Source organism: Macrosteles quadrilineatus, unplaced genomic scaffold, assembly GCF_028750875.1.
Source record: "Macrosteles quadrilineatus isolate MER2022 unplaced genomic scaffold, UCM_ALF_1.0 Scaffold_2__2_contigs__length_208266976, whole genome shotgun sequence".
Classification (NCBI taxonomy): Eukaryota; Metazoa; Arthropoda; class Insecta; order Hemiptera; family Cicadellidae; genus Macrosteles; species Macrosteles quadrilineatus.
This window is the reverse complement of record NW_026542595.1, coordinates 164454139-164473426: the sequence shown is the minus strand read 5'-3', so window position 1 is coordinate 164473426 and position 19288 is coordinate 164454139. Positions and strand designations below refer to the sequence as shown.

The following is a 19288-nucleotide window of genomic DNA, read 5'->3' as shown; positions in this document are numbered from 1 at the left end:
TTGAACACAAGTTTGAAAAGTTTCACAGTAAAATAATATATTTCCATATTCTATATAACAACTAAAAAGTCTTAATTATTATAGGTAACGTTATCTCTGGTTTTATATGGTACATTGCAGAATTGACTGGCAAATAAGTAATCCTAATGTTAACATTGCGTACTCGCTTGATGATAAATCACGATCAGCTGTATTGAAGTAAACAAAAATCAGCAGTAATTGCTTATAATGCAATTCTTATGGAGAACATTTTACGTTATATCTCGTTTTCTGGTAACTTTATGGGAATTCTGCTATTTTTCCCGAGTCCCTGGGGTCAAGACCTTTAATTTAAGACCCCTCCTACTTTTCTGCGACGTACCAGACGTCCACAATTTTCTGGCCTAAGGATATCAATTGCTATCAATGTAAAAATAAATAAATAATTGATTGTTTGAATTTTTTACTATTGAAAAAGCTTAAATAGCTAAACATAACCGCATTTCTTACAAGCACAATAGGAACTGTAATGGAAAAATTACTCCCATCTCCGTATCTTGTACTAAAATCATGAATAATCATAAAGCTTGATATACTGTGAGGATTAAAAAAAATCATGTATGATGCTTTAACTGAAAAAAGGTAAAAAGTAAATATTTGAAAATCCTTAGAAATTATCCCATATAGAACTAAAATGATCATTTGTTGTATAAATCCTTGGCAAGGTAGTTTTAAATAAGTGCTTAGCAAAGTATTTTTCAACTAACCGAAACGGTTTTGAAAAATAAATATAACTCTACTGAGTTAAATTGTAAGGCAAACATAGCTGAAAATAAAATTTTCCCATTAAACAAAACAAATAAAACTTACATTTATGTAAAATTGGGCGGTAAGTACGACACAATTTACCAACTAACTCTGACATCGATTAAGCATCCGTAAAGCAATACAGCTCATAACTTAAAAGACTTTCAACAGAAAACAGCCATTCTGGGAACTGACACAAAACTTACAAAGAGTAAAGACATTGTTAGTGCTGAGTGGCAGATGCTAGGCTAGCAGTATGGCACATCAAGGCCAGCCAGTAGTGGTGGGGGTAGGGAGGGGAGGAACCACTGCTGAACAGAAAACATTACATGCTTGGCCAACCAGCACTCTGCCACTACACAAGCTGAAAACATCGGTGCACAAGATAATACTGCAACTAGCCAACTCACTCTTCATATCACTAGCTCAACAAGATTCATCAAAAAGCGTCGTCACTGTCATAGATAAATGAAACTCTCTAAACAAAAAAAAAAAAAAAATAGCTTACGACTTTTGTAGTATGATTTGTATTTGGCCATCAGTATTGATGTTTTACGATATTAATAATTAATAATTCACGTAAAATATTGTAATGAGGTAGATTGATAAGGTAGTTCAAACCTGCTGCATTATAACCGTTATGAAATAAGACGTTTTTTAACCCTAGGAGTGGCGAGACCGATTTTCAGTATGTGTTTTGTGGAGTGGCACGCTCATTTTGGTGAATTTGTAAGGGAGTTCTTCAAAAATCTGTATAAAATTAGTATGTAGAGATAAACTATTAAACCGTATATTCATTTTGTTCGTAATAGTCAGTAGAATTCAAAAATGGTAATACAAACCAATTTTAGAAAGGTAGATTTTTAGAAAAAAGTAAAAAAAAAGAAAATTTATAAATTTTTTAAATTGTACTTCAAAAGTAAACACGTGTCACATGTAACGTAATTTTTTATTGCACAATTCAAAATAAGCATTTTGTTCAGAATTTATTCCTCTACATCTAGACAAATCATAATATACACAAAATAATTATTTTTATAGATTTACTAGCAATAATACGGAAAAATTGGAAAACGTCAATTTCTTCAACTACACGTTGATAGGTCCACAAATGCCCTCTACTAATAAATCAATATGGTAAAACCATACATTTTTTGAAGCCAATAATATCATTCTATATAAGAATAACTAAATAAGATAAGTAATAGAATATTTGGTTTTCACAAAAGCAAAAATGTAAACAAAACAACTGATCAGCTGTTACAGCCCACAAAACTTCACTAACATTTTATCCTATTTTGGATCACACATGTAAAAATATTTATGCAAAATAATGCATAAATATTTCGCCTAATACAAAATAATAAACTAAAACGAACATTACACTGTAAAATTAGGGATAAAACCCACACTTCGTCTTTGTTATTGGACAAAAACTCACGACCACGCCGCCATTTTAGGTTGGACAATGACAAGTGTTCTGTTCCTTTAGCTTTGAAAAATCAAAAGCTTCTATTTGTGTGACCAGCCTAACAACATTGAATTCTACTGTCCTTCGTCTACAAGAGCGTATATAAAACAACGTTTTTGTACTTTTCACATTGTATATATATGCAATTTAGAAATCGACATTTTATGTCGATCCGCCACATGTAGCCTACAATACGTAAAAATAGGCTATTTACAAAAATTGTTCATCAGCTGTTGGAATGTATTATGACGTTATACTTTATACAGAATAAAAGATTACTTCATGCTTGTTGCAGTGGCACCACTTGCTTTTGTCAGAGACAAAAATTACGTCGGCTATTTATTTTTGAAATTACTCATCTTTTACGATTGCGCAACAAAACATGGCGTTCGCGAGTTTGCGCGTATTTTTTGTTTAAATGTAACTCATTATAAGATTGATATATTTATGTTATAAGGTTCATTCTTATAATAAAATGAAACTTCGGAATCTTATCTTTCCATTGGTATAAGAGTTATGCCATTTCACCGACTTTAAATGTGCTTAACATGCAACTGAAAAAAACGTTATATAAATCGACATATTCTGTCGCCCGCCACTCCAGCGGCACATTTTGAAATCAACATATTCTGTCGATCTGCCACTCCTAGGGTTAAAGACAGATTAGGATTACGCCCCCAAGATAACTATGAAAAACCCTTAGACATAAAAATCACAAATTAAAATTGGGTTTGTAATTTTTCCTAGCATGAAAGTGAACTGTAACTTATTATTACAATAGCAACTTAATATGTTATAACTTACTTGTAGAATTAAGTTCAACTGTGTTAATATTACTTTAAAGTGCCAAAGGCGTAAAATAAAAATAAAATGAATAAAAAAAAGAGTAGGAATATTATAATTTAATTTAATCCATCTGAACTGGTTCAAAAAGTGCAGAACAAAACCACTAAAAAGGCAATAGTGTACATTTTTATTGGAATCAACATAAATTATGGTAGGCCTACATAATGTGCAAGCATCATGTCACAAAAAAACTTAAGTTGGTTTTAGACTACTTTGGGTTTTAATAAAAAAACTGACACAGAACACTTAACCCATCCCAGACACCCTAAAGTATACAGACAACAAAATTACTTTATTAAAAGAAAAATTAAAACGTATCTTTTTTTTAAATCTACAATTTATAGAACGTTAAAAATAGTTGATCTATGCAGCACTATTGTCCAAAATAGTTTGTTTATACTTTTTTTATTAATTTCTTATTCTTTTAGAAAAACATTCCTAGTACATCAGTTAAAGATATACAGTAGGACCTCAATAACTCGAATCTGAAGGAGCTATGATAAACATTTGAGTTTTCAAATTTTTCCAGTAAGTGAGGTTTGAGTTATGAAGGTGGTATACGATAAAGTTCAAGATACTGAGGTGTTAGGGTCTGACAGTGATGTTACGTCATAAACCTTATAACCCTTCATTCTTTATAACTCGAATTTTAGTGGTAAACCTTTATAAATTGAACTCAAACTATTTATATGTACTGAAGAGTAACTGTGGAAACAAAATATAAAAATTTTATTGCACATAAAGTAACTGTATTTATTATTTAGCAATAATTGTAATTTATTGTAAACGTAAGTTCACTGGATTAAACAACATAAAAACTGTATAAGTACAAATACAGTACTACAATACAAATAATGAAAAACTGTCGTGGAACTATGCAAAAATTGTTTATGGATACATAGTACTGGATTTATGATAATGTTTGGTGTTATCGAGGTTAAACGCAAGTCCTGTTAACGTTTTGTAACATTATGTAGGCCTAGTGTATGGAACAAATTAATGAATAAGTTTGATAGAGTACATTAAAAACCTACTAAAGTACTAAATAACAAAGAAACATTAGTTTGACTACAGTAATAGCCAAACAGACACAGGAAGCAAACACAGGAAGTTGGATTTTCATGTCTTGACAGGAATCAAAACACAACTGACTTGCACTGTTAAGGCAAAACCTCCAATTATTGATGCACATTCAACTTTGACTTATAAAGGTAAACCTCAAGTTACTGAGGCTCGATGACAGGAAAATTCGAGTTACAGAGGTTGAATATTACTGATAAAAAATTGTTAAAATTCAACTTATTGAGGTTAAATATTTAGAAACTTGGACTTATAAAGGTACTTTTAATATTATGATTAATGGGGATTTCAAGGGGATCTAAAAAAGTCGAGATATTAAGAAATTCGAGATACAGTATTAAGGTTCGGGTAATTCAGGTTCTACTGTAATTGAATAAAAAGACGTTCTTACAAAGATTAATGATGTTATAGACAGTAAACTATATAACAATAACTGTCGTAATAATTGGCGGATATATCTGCCTAACGTCCGCGGAGCCCAAAAAGATAAGCGGATGTATCCGCCTACCGTCTGCTATGCACAAAATGCTAGCGGATATATCCGTCTATAGTCCTGGAAGAGTTAAAAATGTAAACCTTGAGAAGCAAAAAGATCCAACTACTAACATAAATTAAGGATATAAAAGTATTGTTAAGAAAGATTTTAATTTATCGAACCGATTTTGACTGTCCAAAAAAGGGGGTATAATGCCTACAAATCAGAGAATAATAATAATAATACACAAATTTAAAACACCCCATTATTAACCTTGCATATTTTCAACATCTCAAGTTAATGTGAATGGCATTCAGATAATGATATAAATTTACCAACAGAATATGGATTATCCAGTATGTAGCCACAATATGGATGATTGCTTGGTGGCCAGAGCTACATAGCAACGGTATTGCTCAGTCAGCAATGTGCGGTCACTAGAGGCTGCGACAATCTAAAAGCAGCTTCTCAGGTTTTCTCTAAATGAGCATTTCAGTCTTTGTGCGAGGAGGTTTTAGAATTTTAACGGAGATGTTTCACACATTCTGTTGGTGTTGTAGCGACTTTTCTGTGTTTGATTGAAGAGTTTTCAGTATGTCCATAAACAGCCGATTGACCGACAACTCTAATGAACTCTCCCAAATGCCATAGCAAGGCTTGTTTAGTGTAAAACCAAATCTTTATACCAATGACAGACTATTGTTGGAAGTTCTTTCCACTTCAATCCCAATGTCTGGGTATGCCTCTATTGGGAAGTAACCAAGACAATTTAAACTACAAACATTACTCGCTAACGATTGTTGCGATTGTTTGTATTGGATCAATGTTTCTATGAATTTGGCTCAAAATAGTTTTGTATAGTAAACTATTTGCTATAACTCGGGAACTTTTACATTTCAAAACCGCTAATCGCACAGTTGAAGAATAAAATCATTTAGTTCAAATAATTAGAACTACAATCAAGTTAATTCAAGACCACCCTTTAACGTTTTTCTCCTAGACAATAAAGTTGTAAATATTAAGCAACCGGATTGTTAATAAATTTATCACATACAATCAGTATACAATTTTTCTTTCAAATTTCTTTTTTTTCAAATGAAAACACTGCCAGTGTTCAACAAAAGTGTGAACATTTCAAGTAGGCCTATAAAGTGATAAGCGTTTCAATTTATCTGTGATCGGTTTTACTACGTCTTGACGATTCACTGTATATTTTATAAATCTACACTGAGCGTATTAAAAAAATAGAAACTAACTTTAAAGTACAGCTTATCAACACAAAGAATAACAACTTGGCACCGGTACTGAAATAGTGTGACTTGGTTTGACATACATTTGAGTCAATGACCTTAGCCTGCGACAAACGGCATTCACAGACTTTCTCTCACACAGCTGATTGCCAAATGTCCATATGAGACCCCTCATTTGTTATGTTTAAACTTAAAAAACTCAATGAACTGGAATGAATAAAACAATTATATCCAAAACAATAGTGGGATAACAAGATGATAACAGCGATAACCAGTTAATGTAGGACAAACTGTCGGGATCATTATACGTCTGAGTCTAACTTGTAATCTTCAAAGAGCTAATTAGATTTTGTTTTGACACCATAGAGTTGTACAATGGTTGTACCTAATGAAAAACAGCAATGTTAAGAAAACAATTCCGAAACCATCTCATAGACAAATATAATTATTAGCAAACTACAACTTACCACAGTATTTCAAAACAGTCAGCATAAAATCTACATAATAAATCGAAATGATATGTTCCAGTCCTAGCGGAATATTAATGAAGAAAAAGTCAAAACAAACCTGTAAACTCATAACGGTTGTATGTCATCAGTAATGAGGCAGTTAATTCAGCTGGAAAACATGTTGGCAAAAGATTGAACCTGCAAACGAGCAGGGCAGGGACTTCATGAGGGACTTGTACTTTGTACTGTCCTGATAAGACTTGGGTGGAGCCAATATCAGACATGACAAGTTCAACAGTACTAACCAATGACTCAGAAAAATATAGAGGTTTAAAACACGGTCATACTATTCCAAATTAAAACATTTATTTTTTAATAAATAAGTGTGATTATTATTTTTTTTATAGTTTAAAAGAATTTTGTTTTATGGATTTTTAAGACTACCCTTACAGATGGTTGCAACAAAAAACGTATCTTTTTTCAGAATGTAAACGCTAATTTTATGCAAATAAATTTTCAATGAATCAAATAGAGGTTACGATGTGTGCGGGAGCATTACTAACACACAAGGTCATATTATATGTATTATTGTTATAAACAGTCTTAAGTACGAATCAAAGTAATATTTTGTGTACTCGCAAACAAATTTATGGAACATTTACAAATATGCTGAAGGAAAAGCAGACGGTATACCCAGGACACTTCCTTTGTAACTTACATCTAAAGCCAAATGTTTTGACACCATAAAACATTGTGGTAACTAAACAAATTTAAAACATTTGACCTATTCCCGTAAAAATGTACTAAGTACAAGCTTAAAAATAATACCATTTTGACGGTTCAGCTAATAAAATTATCATTGATTCTTTGAGCTAATAAATCTTAGAAAAAAAATTGTACAATACAACAAACAATTGGTACTTTGAAAATAATAATAAAAGTAGCCTAAGAGTAATTTAGTTGTGCTGTCAATTTATAGGAAACGTCAACTATATATATATATATATATATATATATATATATAGGCCTATAACTTAACTGATCCATAATGTTAAATCTTATGCAATAATTTTATTCAAATTTTAAATTACCTCAACAAACAAGCGATTTATAATTGTAATACGATTAAATGGGTACAACAAAATAGTTTTTATGCAATTACTTTGATAACTAATATGAGAAAAGACTCGAAAGAGTTTGAACAATAGTCGGCAGAAGTGGAACAACAAGTTATATTTATGTAACAGCCTGATAACCTTTACAAACATTTTTATAAAGAATAAAATGGAGACCAAATAAATGCAACCTAATCAGAGTAAATTGGTGTTTTTACTCGCAAAGCGCTAATAAGATATAACAACCTCGTAAAGCGCAGAATCATTTAAATTTCAAGTGTATTGTTGTAAAGTCTAAAAATACAGACTTACCAGAGCCAATTTCACAAACAAGTGTTTATACAAGTGATTAGCGAATCGTGACAATACGACTAGGAAAACAACATACCTGTTCAGACATAACACAAGCATTCGCATAAAACGACAGTCACAGCTTGGTTATTTGTAAAATCAAGCCAGACAATAATGTGAATGTGAGCCTCTCTGCTAGTGCTAACTGCTACAAAGCCAACAACATGGTGAGTGAGCAGTGAAGGTGGATCCTGCCTCCCCTCCAGTCTCACAATGGACTCTTCCACTTCCCCTCTCCCTCCCCCTGCCATTGCCAACACTGCCTTCCCACAGCTCTCTCTAACTAACAAAACATTCCCAGCCTACAACTAACTATTATTTACAATTTTTGTATCCAACTGCAAACTACTTCAGAAACGAATCGCGATTTTTGGTAGCGATTTTTTATTCGGTTGTAGTTATTTTTTAATTAGCGTTATGAGTTTAAGAATAAAATGTGTGATTAAGTTTTTGAGTAGATTTGATTATTTTATTGTTAGTTAGTATTTAACGTTGACCTAAAGAAAACAACATCTAACGATTTTTCAAAGATCACCAATAATAGTCAAAACATACCGAGTGCAAACGTATTTCTTAAAATGACGGATACAGTAATGTCAAAATAATATGAAAATAATTGAAAATCCATCTTCAAAATATGCATCTTTCTAAGCATCTTCCTTTATTGACAGTGGAATAGTTCTGAATTCATGACAGGTTGGAAAGACAAAGTTAAAAATATGTCATTCTACGTTTGTTTTTTTCATCACAAACCTACATGCAAGCTAAATTTGTGTAGCCTATCCAAAGTTTTTAAAATAAGGTGCTGACGTTTGAACAATTATAATGACAGTAAACTCAACAGACAAAAAATAACAATATTTACACAAGAACTTTTAAGGCTATTAGCACTATTAGTCCATATTCTTTAAATTACTTAACCCCAAACATTCTTTCCATATATAAGAATCCGCCCATATTGTTAGCATGGTTTGAGTTTGATTGAAAGCAAGCAAAATTATCTTGATTTGATTTTGATTCAACGTCACTTTCTTAAGTAAGTCAGTAAATGAAAAAAATCTCAAAGTTCGTCTAATCACACCTCATTAGGTCTATCCAATTAATTATTTTTCTAAAAGAAAAAATAATACATTATGAAAATTTGATTATATATAATATATACACAGTATAATACTGTGATGTGTTGATTTGCAAATAAAGTACTATTCAGTTATACAGTATCAGTAAATTTTGCATGGCATGTAAAATATTAGTAGGTCCATGCTCACTTTCGGGCGATATTTATTTCTCCATCATCGTTAATGAAACATGAATAAACAGAATGGAACTGTTCTATTCTTTGGTAGAGACTAACCTTAACAATGTATCCATGAATGCAGCAGTGTTGCTAACACTACTTTTTATGTATTTAAAACTCACATTTACATGTTAATCGATTGCCGACCACATAAAATAACGATAGAATATAGAACCTCGGTATGAATAGTTCAATTTCTTAATATATTACTTTAATACTTTTCAATGTAATGACGACCATTTATTAGCCTATGAACAATTATTTTCATCCATAAGAAGTCTCTATGAGAAGCAATGTAAACTTTACCAAACATACTAAAAAAATGTACACAAAACCATAAATTTTTTAACAAATTTAAAAAAAAAAAAAAATAAACTCAGTTTACTGAATTTCTTTTGGGTGGAACCTTCACAGTAAAAAATCCTATCGTAAAAGCTTGGTCATAGCACTCCGATTAGTATTAGTAGATGAGTTTATTTTATTTATTTTGAAGTTTAGATTATGCGTTGTGTGGGAATCAGTTTGTTGGTAATGATAGAACAAAAGCAAAAGGAAAAGGTTTGCCATGAGGGCAAGGAGGACAAACAAGTTGTGAAATGAGTTTAAAAGAGGCTGTTTGACGCTCTAAATGTGCGAAAGAGGTTTTTCAATAACAGGTTAGGATGGACAATGTGGTCATATAGATTGCCAAATTGCATTGTTCTATGGACTTGATCAATGCCACTGCACGTAAGCAGATCACTCTCACCAATTTTTCATTAACAAACTTTATGAGCAAATAAAATAAAAGCCTGATGATTATGCCAACCAAAAACAACATGCAGATTAGGGCATTAGATTTTGAATTTAGTATTTCAGTATGTACTGTATTGATTTTACTTCCTGTATCTTTAAAATTTACAGTTTTTCTTTAGACGGATTTATAATGTATACTATTTTCTTAACTTTTTTACTGTGTAAGTTAAGATTGGGGTTTTTTCATCTTTTCAGTAGGCTAGCAGTTTCTCATGTAGGGAATATTAGTGAATTTCCCATTTAAGAAATAAGCTATTACCAAAGGTCTCATGATAAGACCTAGACCCAGGACAAATTTACTTTTAGCGAATTTCCCTATAGAGAAGTAGCTATTAGCGTTGGTGGCACGGTAAAACCTAGGCCCGGGACCAACTTACTTTTTCATTTTTATGTCCCCAAAGCCAAAAGTACTATTCGTTCAAATTTTTATATAGGTATATACATCTATATAGGTACATATATATTTTTAAGTGTGTGTCCGTGAACACGATAACTTGAGTAATTTTTGTCCGATTCTGATGAAATTTGGTTTAAAGGTGTAAGGCGGGATAAACTTGAATTAGTTTTACAAACCAGCATGATCGGACCATGGGAATGGGGTGTTACGGGGGGTTTTATGGGGTAAAAATTGGGTTTTCTCGTTTTTGACCTTTAAAATTTCCAAATTTCTCTAAAAACCTTTTTAATGAGCTTAAAAAACTAGCATTTAACATTAAAAAGGATATAATTACAGTGATAAAAGAACAAAAACCCGTTAAGAAAAAGATGAACAAAACCAAACAATCGGTAAGATTCCAATCCAAATAAGGTACGATTTCAGTGAAAGAAGAAGAACAACCTGTCAACAAAGACATAGACCAGGACAGCAAGCTGTAAGGGCAACAAAGACAAAGTTCAACATTTATCCAACAACCTTTTAGTCTGATGAATGGAGAATTGTCTTTTCTTATGCTCTAAAATTATTAATGTAAGCATACAATTTGGTTCGGATTCCACTGTAAACTTACAATAGGTCCCTTAGTTGCCATTAACTGTATGGGCTATTAATTAACAGCTGTGTCTAAGGAATGTCGGCCTTAGTCACTAACAAGACTACAAGATCGCGCCACTCATTCTACACTCATCTCCATTCATACTTGGCTTAAAATACCTACTATGTATGGTCGCCATTTCATGAACAGTATTAACAGTATACATCTCATATATAAACAATGTTTAAAAACAACACAACTTCACTGAGCGAATTTCCATTTGTCTGATTTTATTTTCACTTTAATCCATTTAAATGACATTATGTTTAAAGAGTACCTAGGTTTGCTGCTGCAGGGAGGGTAATAAAGTGAGATTTCAGTAAAATTTAAATAGCTTAGTATAAAATAAATAATTTGTAATGTTTGATCAAAATATATCCTCAAACAGTTAACATATAGCTACTCTATAAGAATAACATGAGAATTTTAAATTTAAATTTTTACTTTCTCCCCCTATACCAGGGGTGCCCATCCCCCCCAAAGCTCACGTCGCAGAATCCCCCCCAAATTCGTTGTTTAACCCATGCCGGAAGGTCTGGGGGCTAACCCATAGTTATGTTTATAATGCGGGGAGGGAAGGGGTGCCCCTGACACTTCTTTAAATTTGTGTGAATTTAAGCGTTTGAATCAAACTTTTAACCCAATTTAAATGGACAATTTTGCTTTAAAACTCTAGTAGCAAACTATTTGTTTGTTTAGTTTTAATTTAAATGAGTTGGATTTTTAACATGCACACAATTTGAACCAAAATTGGCCATGTAGTTTTTTTTTATCCGATTTTCCATGAATTAATAGGTTTTGAAAGGGAAAATCACAAAAGTTGCAATAACTTTTGAACCAAAATTTTTACGGCATAGAGGGTTTATACAATTTTTGTCATAGTGAAAAAGTATAACATGTTAATTTTTAATCAAAATCAATCGGGCCAATTCTAAGAAAATTTTATTCATCCATTATTTTATAGGGTTTTATGGAATATCACTATTAAAAATCCAAAATGAAAAAAACATCTGGAGAGACCATGGATTGGTAGGTAACTAAAATACCAAATTTCATCAAAATCGGACTCGGACCACAGGCGTGGTCAGTAGCTCTGTACCATACATACACACATAGGCCTACAGACAGACAACACAACACTTTTTTGGGATCAGGGTTTTTACATAAACAATTCTTTTACCATATTAAATTGTAGGGGAGAAAGTACTTAAAGTTATGTCAAAAAGTTTGAGATATTTTCTAAATTGCCCTTTAATCCACTACTGAGTTTGGTCCTTTTTAAATAAGTGTAAAATTTTAGTCTCAAAAATATTACTAGGCCTAAACTTAATAGTATATCTCGTGCCTAGGGCCAAAAATGAGGTTTTGCTGGTTCGAGATAATTTTTAAGTTCGATACGAAGTAGAGGACTTAAAACGATCGAGAACTGCAAAACCATTTCAGTCCGTGGTACGAACGCTATTATTCACCACACTATACCCTATTACCACTAAATCACCTCAATGATAATGCACTGCACACTGATATAGTCAACACAACTACAACTTTAAGGTCATGTGGATAAATAATTTGAGGAATCAGTACAAATAATAATAAATAGTTGCTAGGCAGCGGTGACAATAAAACAACTCTATTGCAATGCTATGGATACTGATTGTGTATTTAATATGCATTCATGTTTTAAGAAAGTAAGCGGGCAGCTGATTTTGCGGCCCTAGGGATGTAAAAACCTGCTCGATCCCCGAATGACGATGACAGCTGGCATGGCCTGCTAAACATAACTTTCAGCCACCAATAATGTATCTATATGTAAAACAGTTAAAAACATCATAGTGTGGTAAAATAGTTATTTGTGTAACTAGTGGTGAAAGTGGCACTTTGCTGCACACGAGAGCAATGTTTAGCGGAATGATCTCGAGTGCAGCAAAGGCCTTTTTCACTTGTGTTACACATTATATTTTTCCTACAGTCACTATAAAGCATATAAATAATTAGTCTTCAAACACTATACAACACGTTTTTAGGTTCAGCTGGCAACACAAATGGTGCCCTAGAGAAAGTAGTACATGCGGTCCGTATCACTCCGCTATTTTTCCTCGGCAAGAAATGTGCTCCGCGTTTTGAGAATATAGTTCCGTATGTTTTTGTAATTTGTAATGGTTTCCACGCCTAAAAAAAATGCTTTAAAGGTATTTTCTTGTTTATTAAGATCGTAGGAATGTTTTAAAAACGTTTAAAAGAAAAGTCCAGAAAGTTCAGAAATACCGAAACTATAAACACGAAATGACAGGTTAAATCGTAGTTATAATAGTCAATCAGCTGCTCATAGTATTATTATCTTTAAGTGTTGCCAACCTATTTCCAAACGTACACGGATTACGTGCATAATAGAACCACGCTGTTTTGTGTTGTTTCGTTGGAATCCTGATGTGCGGCAAAGTATAAACCGTACGGCAAAGTATAAACCGTACGGCAAAGTATAAATATGCAGCAATTAGCAGCTTTCTGTACTATAAACAGTACAAGGAAGCCAACTTTGTCGGGTGACTGTAGGAAATAGTATATTTTGTTACTAGTCCTGAATCCTGTGCTAAATGACCCAGGCATAATTATTTGGGAGAGCGAAAATATTATCACAAGCTTTCATGTTGTTGTTCATGTTGTAAAAATAGCAAAATGATTATCATTATCATAATACTGGTTTTTTATGAATCAAGTATATATTATAATAAACAAACCTAAAAAACCATCAATATGTCCTCAAGGCAATGAGACTATTTGAGAATGAGTTCATAATGAAAGGTAAAAACAAACTCAAATTGCAGATACAATTTAATAAGCCAACCATAATCCTTGACAGCAGTTGGCATGGAGTTATTCTCACTGTCAAACATGATACGAGTCAGAAAGTGGAAATCCACATAAAAGTATCTATATATTTTATAGCAATTATAAAATTATTCATTAATCAAGATAAAATGTCAAACGGGATTTTGATTGCATAATTACCCCAGTAATAAAGTAAGGAGGTCGTAAAAATTATCTGATTAATCTTTTATGTGCTTTTAACCAACCACTGGCTTGAATCCCCCTCCAAAATCATAAAATCCCCCCCAAATAAATTTCTGATGTCGCAAAATGCGACATCAAACCCCCCTGTGGGCACCCCTGCCCTATACCATAGTATATGGACAAAGTATTGTATTCGTCAAAATTTTCGAGTTTGAGTTTTGAGTGGATATAATCGTAAGTGGTTTTCGAAGTGATGTCTGTGTGTGTGTGTGTGTGTGTGTGTGTCAGTGTGTCTGGATGTGTACAGAGCTAGCGACTACGCCTGTGGTCTGATTTCGATGAAATTTGGTATGTAGGTTCAAATCCATGGTATCTCCAGGCATTTTTTTCATTTTTTTGAAATTTTGATTTTTAATGGGGATTTTCCCATAAAAACCCATAAAAAACCGGAAAAATCGGATTTTCTCAAAAATGGCCCGAACTATTTTGATAAAAATTTAGTATGTTATTGTCCTTTATATTCTGAACTAAATAGTACAAATCCCATTTTTGTACAAATTACGGTTCAAAAGTGATTGTAAATTATGTTATTTTCCCATAAAAACCCCATAAAATAACGGTAAAATCGGTTATTCCCAAAAACAGCCCGAACGATTTTGTTAAAAATTTTGTATGTTATATATAGTCTTTAAATTCTGAACAAAACTGTACAAATCCCATTTTTGTATATTTACTCTCACCGCTTGCACATGATAAAGGATGTTGACAAACTTATGGGAGAAAGTATGTGTCAGAATGCTGATACAGTTTATTTTAAATACTTCAATAATTCATTTATTTGTCAAGCTCTTCAAAATGGTTTAGAAATAAATTGGCAAATTTCATATTCATAAATGAGAAAAAACAATTTCTGGCTATAAAACCTTATGGTCCGATCATGCTGGTTCGTGAATTTGTTCGAATAAACGTAGGTTTACACAATTGTACCAAAATGTCATCAAAATCAAGTTATTGTGCTAACGGACAGATATATAAATAATAATATATAAATGAATTTGAACTGATTGTGTTTTTGGCCTCTGGGCACATCAGAACAAAAATTTAAGATTAAATCGGTCCCGGGTCCAGGTATTACCATGAGACCTGCGGTAATAGCTTAATACCTATATGGGAAATTCGCTAAAAGATGAATGAATTGGCAAAATGTGCTGATGATTGATGAAACACAGAAACCAGAATACAAAGTAAAGGATGATATACTTCCGAATAAAAGATTAGGTTAGTTACATCGACTTCTGGATACTGAAATAATTCTTCTGGTCATCACATTATAGATCTGTAGCCAACTGTCTATACTATAATATGATTAACTTTTGCACACAATGATTTAAAAAAACTGCTCCTATGATTACCACCAAATTGTTTGAAATTGTTAGTTTCAGGCTAAAAGCAATATCCATGCTAGACTTTGTTCTGGGAAAATTTGTTTTTCGTTAAAAACTTGAAATGAAATTTTAATAGTTTTAACATTTGTCTTATGGACTGTCAAGAAGCTATAACAGTTTTACAAAAATGTAAAGAAATTAATTGTAACTTATGCTTTTAACAAATCATCTACAGTACAGTAGGAATTACAAAATACAGTACAAAGGAAAAGGACATGCCTATGAATGGGTTGTATGAAGTATTACTAACCAAAGGGATAGTTACGACTTCAAAAACGTTATATCTTTTACCGCAAAGCATTATACACTAGATTGACCTAAAAGTCTAGAGGAAAGGCCAAGGACATTTTGTAGTTTTCGCCGATGCGCCACCGGAATTGATGCGTTGTTCCACCATCCCGTAACTAGTTGCGATGTTCTGCGATCCCAGTGACTGACACAATAACGGTCAACAGATTTTCTGTATCATGAATTTTTATATTGAAGTTGATTGTAGAAATTTTCAATATAGATTGCTCATCTACATGAAAAAGTTTGTTAGGTAATCAAGAATGGATTTATTACAATTAAATGCATTTAATTTATTTACATTTTTAGTTGAAGTTAAAGTAATATATTATTGTTATTTATTCCAATAGTTTATTTGTTATTGTTACTGTTGAATTTTTACAGATATTTGTGTCTTTGTTGTCTTTTTTTTTATTAATTACTCAAGAGACAATTAAGAACTCATAAAACTGCATGCTACTGATTCAAACTGACAAAACTGTATGGTAAATAAGAAACAATATTTTTAGTGCAGACAAACCATTTGTGGTTTTTGCACTTTTGTATCCTATGTATTGGCAATTATTGTGTAAATAAATTTCTTGATTGATTGATTGATTGAGTGGATGTCTCTTGAAAAAAAAATTGACTTTCCATCTTAATTAATTGTTTTATTTTTTTAACACCTTTAACAAATCAACACCTCGAGCAATGCTCGGTCCTCTGGTACTTCATAATAAAGAACATTCAGTTGAATGATCCAATCACCGAAAATGTTACAGTATCAAGCTCTATTTCTCCATAAATTTTTGTTACTGTGACAAGTTAGTTGACGTAACATGAAATATGCGATAGTTGACAAGAAGCTGTGCTTTCAGTTTGGTTGGTAAAAGAATTGGCTTACCCAACAGAAATCATTAATTCACATCAGCACACTATGCAAGTGACTCAATTCAAATATGACAATAGTCAATAGTCAATCAGCTATCTTCACAAAACGTGTACAAAACCAGCAGAGGGTGAAATTGTAAATTTTTTTCTAAAACCAGTTAGGCCTGCAGCTTCATTAGGAAATGGAATGTCGAGTTCCAATTTTTTTTTAATATATAAAAATACAGCCTTCAGCTTTTTGTTTGTTTTTCTGATTTAAGGATGAAATATTATATCTTTAAATAGGAAACCAGACTTTCAAACTTTATCCTACATGGCAATAAACAGGGGCGAGTCAGATCAAAACTGCTCCCTCCCTGCTGTCCCAAACTGTCACAAGCAAAACAAGGGTCAGACTGAAGAATGCAGGACCCACCCCTGGGGTTCTTGTGGTTGTTATAGATTGTATAGAGACAAAGAGATTGTTTGTTAGGGATTGCTGGTAATTGATAAGAGGTTACATAAAAACAAACATGTGGCCATCTTTGGTACTTATCATTAGCCTGTTTATGAGATATCTCACCAGAGAAGAGAAATATACAAATATTGTTCCGATGTGAATACCACTTCTTTAAAACAAACATCCTTATATGCTGCAACCATTCACAGCACAAATAGTAAGCAGTCAGGATGACAGTAAAAATTCAGTATTTAGGACAGACAGTATTTGTAAAAATGTTAATCAATAGAGGCAACATGTTAATCAAAATGTTTCAGGATGTATTTTACTGATAAACAGTTTTTAATACCAGCCACTCAAATTAGAAATGCAACAACATGCATAATTGCCTTGCAAATCCCCCATTAGGTTTAGCTTTTATCATCCACTCTGAATATAATTATAATCAAAATGTAAAATATTAAACCTATTTTATATGTTTTTCATGTTGGTAATGTTTAGACCGTGCTAATGTTGACTACTTATTTTTTTTCTGACAATGTGAAATTTTGGTTCATTTGGGTTTAGCTGTTTGGATATACAGGGAGGGAAAAAATCCTGTGACTAATATTTATTTTCTTAATTAATATAAGGCTACAAAACATGAAACTTAATTACAGGACATAAATAAATTTTGAACACACTATTCAGTGATATGCTACCTCCTTGGGGGAACAGCTTGCTAGGAATCAGCTTAAAATGACAGCCGTTCAAAGATTTATTGAAATTTTAATGGTGGTCATTTAATGGGGGTTCGCTAAGAGTCCAAAGAAAATTTGTAAGTACGCATAGGTTTTTTTGCTTGTTTTGAGTCATCTACACCAATGACATTTTTTTAACGTTTTGAAAGGGAAAAGTCCAAACCCTGGCTTGTTGCTTTCTAACGTTGACCTTTTTAATAGGAACATAAATTCATAGACCAATGACAAATGGCATCTGGATCTGGAAACGGTCTTGCATGGAATCGAACCAACAATCTTCAGATTTGAAGGCGAGCCATAATTACGAGCTATAATTACTCGGCTACCTAGACAATTATTAGGTTGATATGCACATCAAATAAGATTAAGGTTGTTCCATGTTTTGTCTATTGTGTCACTAGTCCAAAAAATAGGTGTTTACCAGACGAGCCTTAAGGATTAGCATACAAATACGGTTAACACATTTTGGAAAAAGGACATACAGTATTTTTCGCCTACTATTTTAAATTAACCTAATATTTAAAAAATTCAAAATCTGATATATGTTTACAATTTAAAGACTTAATAATCATTAACGGTACTACAGTAAACTCTTGACATTTCAAAATCGGTCGACCAGGCAAATAAAATTTGAATAATAAAGAGTTTTGAATTAGTAAGAGGTTTACTGTTGATACTGTTCAATGAAATGGCAACCATACATAGTGGGTATTTTAAGCCAAGTATGAATGAAGAAGAGTGTAGGATGAGTGGCGCGATCTTGTAGTCTTGTTAGTGACTAAGGCCGACATTCCTTAGACACAGCTGTTAATTAATAGCCCATACAGCTAATGGCAACTAAGGGACCTACAGTTTATAGTGGAGTCCGAACCACATTTTTCCTTGGTATATACGAATTGGTCTAATTATCAGGATAGTACTGCGGATAGTCGTAGTACTTACTCGTGCGGACGTTAATCCACACCAGGGAGTATCGCATCCACAGTGCATGCCTATAAATATCCACAATTCGTTACCTCCTAGTAGCTGGATTACAGGACGACGCCACCCGTACCAGTCCTTTGACTTACTGGGAGGAAAATAGACAGATAAAGTTACAAAAAAACTTTTTTTAATACTGTACAGTACAACCCCACTAAACCGTCACATATGGGCCGGGTCAATGGTCAGGACAGTGAATAGGTCGGAATATCTGGGGAGTATATTAAATGACCTAATTAATTTGATTAACTTACATTTATTGGTCCCGGGCGATTGTGGAAAACAATGATAATATTCCTGTGGCCGTGGGAGAAACTTAATATTTTTGTCACGATCGTGGGAGAGGACAATGTTTCTTTAGCTACAGGAAATATTCAAGGTTTTTACGCGATTGCAGATAGTACCATTAGTATCCAAAAAATCAAAATCTTTATTGCCTTTACACAATTAATTAAGTACATGTATGGCATTGACGAAAATACATAATACAACACTCTATGGTCCGATGTCTGATAAAATAATCTACAAAATCATTGATTCACCCTAACAATGATAATTTTTCTGTTA

At 32.6% G+C, this 19288-nt stretch overlaps 1 protein-coding gene across 5 annotated transcripts in view; it reads right to left on the bottom strand.

Annotated features, from left to right (window-relative positions):
• The window catches only part of LOC128985973 (uncharacterized), a 119503-nt gene that overhangs the window by 69868 nt on the left and 30347 nt on the right, over positions 1–19288 (bottom strand). Inside the window, exon 1 of one of the 5 annotated variants that reach the window (XM_054405999.1) lies at positions 7861–8008. The exons of 2 other annotated variants lie outside the window; for them this stretch is intronic. In XM_054405999.1, the coding sequence (XP_054261974.1) occupies positions 7861–7872 (12 nt within the window). In that variant the 5' untranslated portion in view covers positions 7873–8008. Of the gene's footprint in view, positions 1–849; positions 991–6475; positions 6524–7860; positions 8009–19288 lie in introns of those variants that run through there. 2 more of the 5 variants (XM_054406000.1, XM_054406001.1) reach the window with 2 other exon arrangements.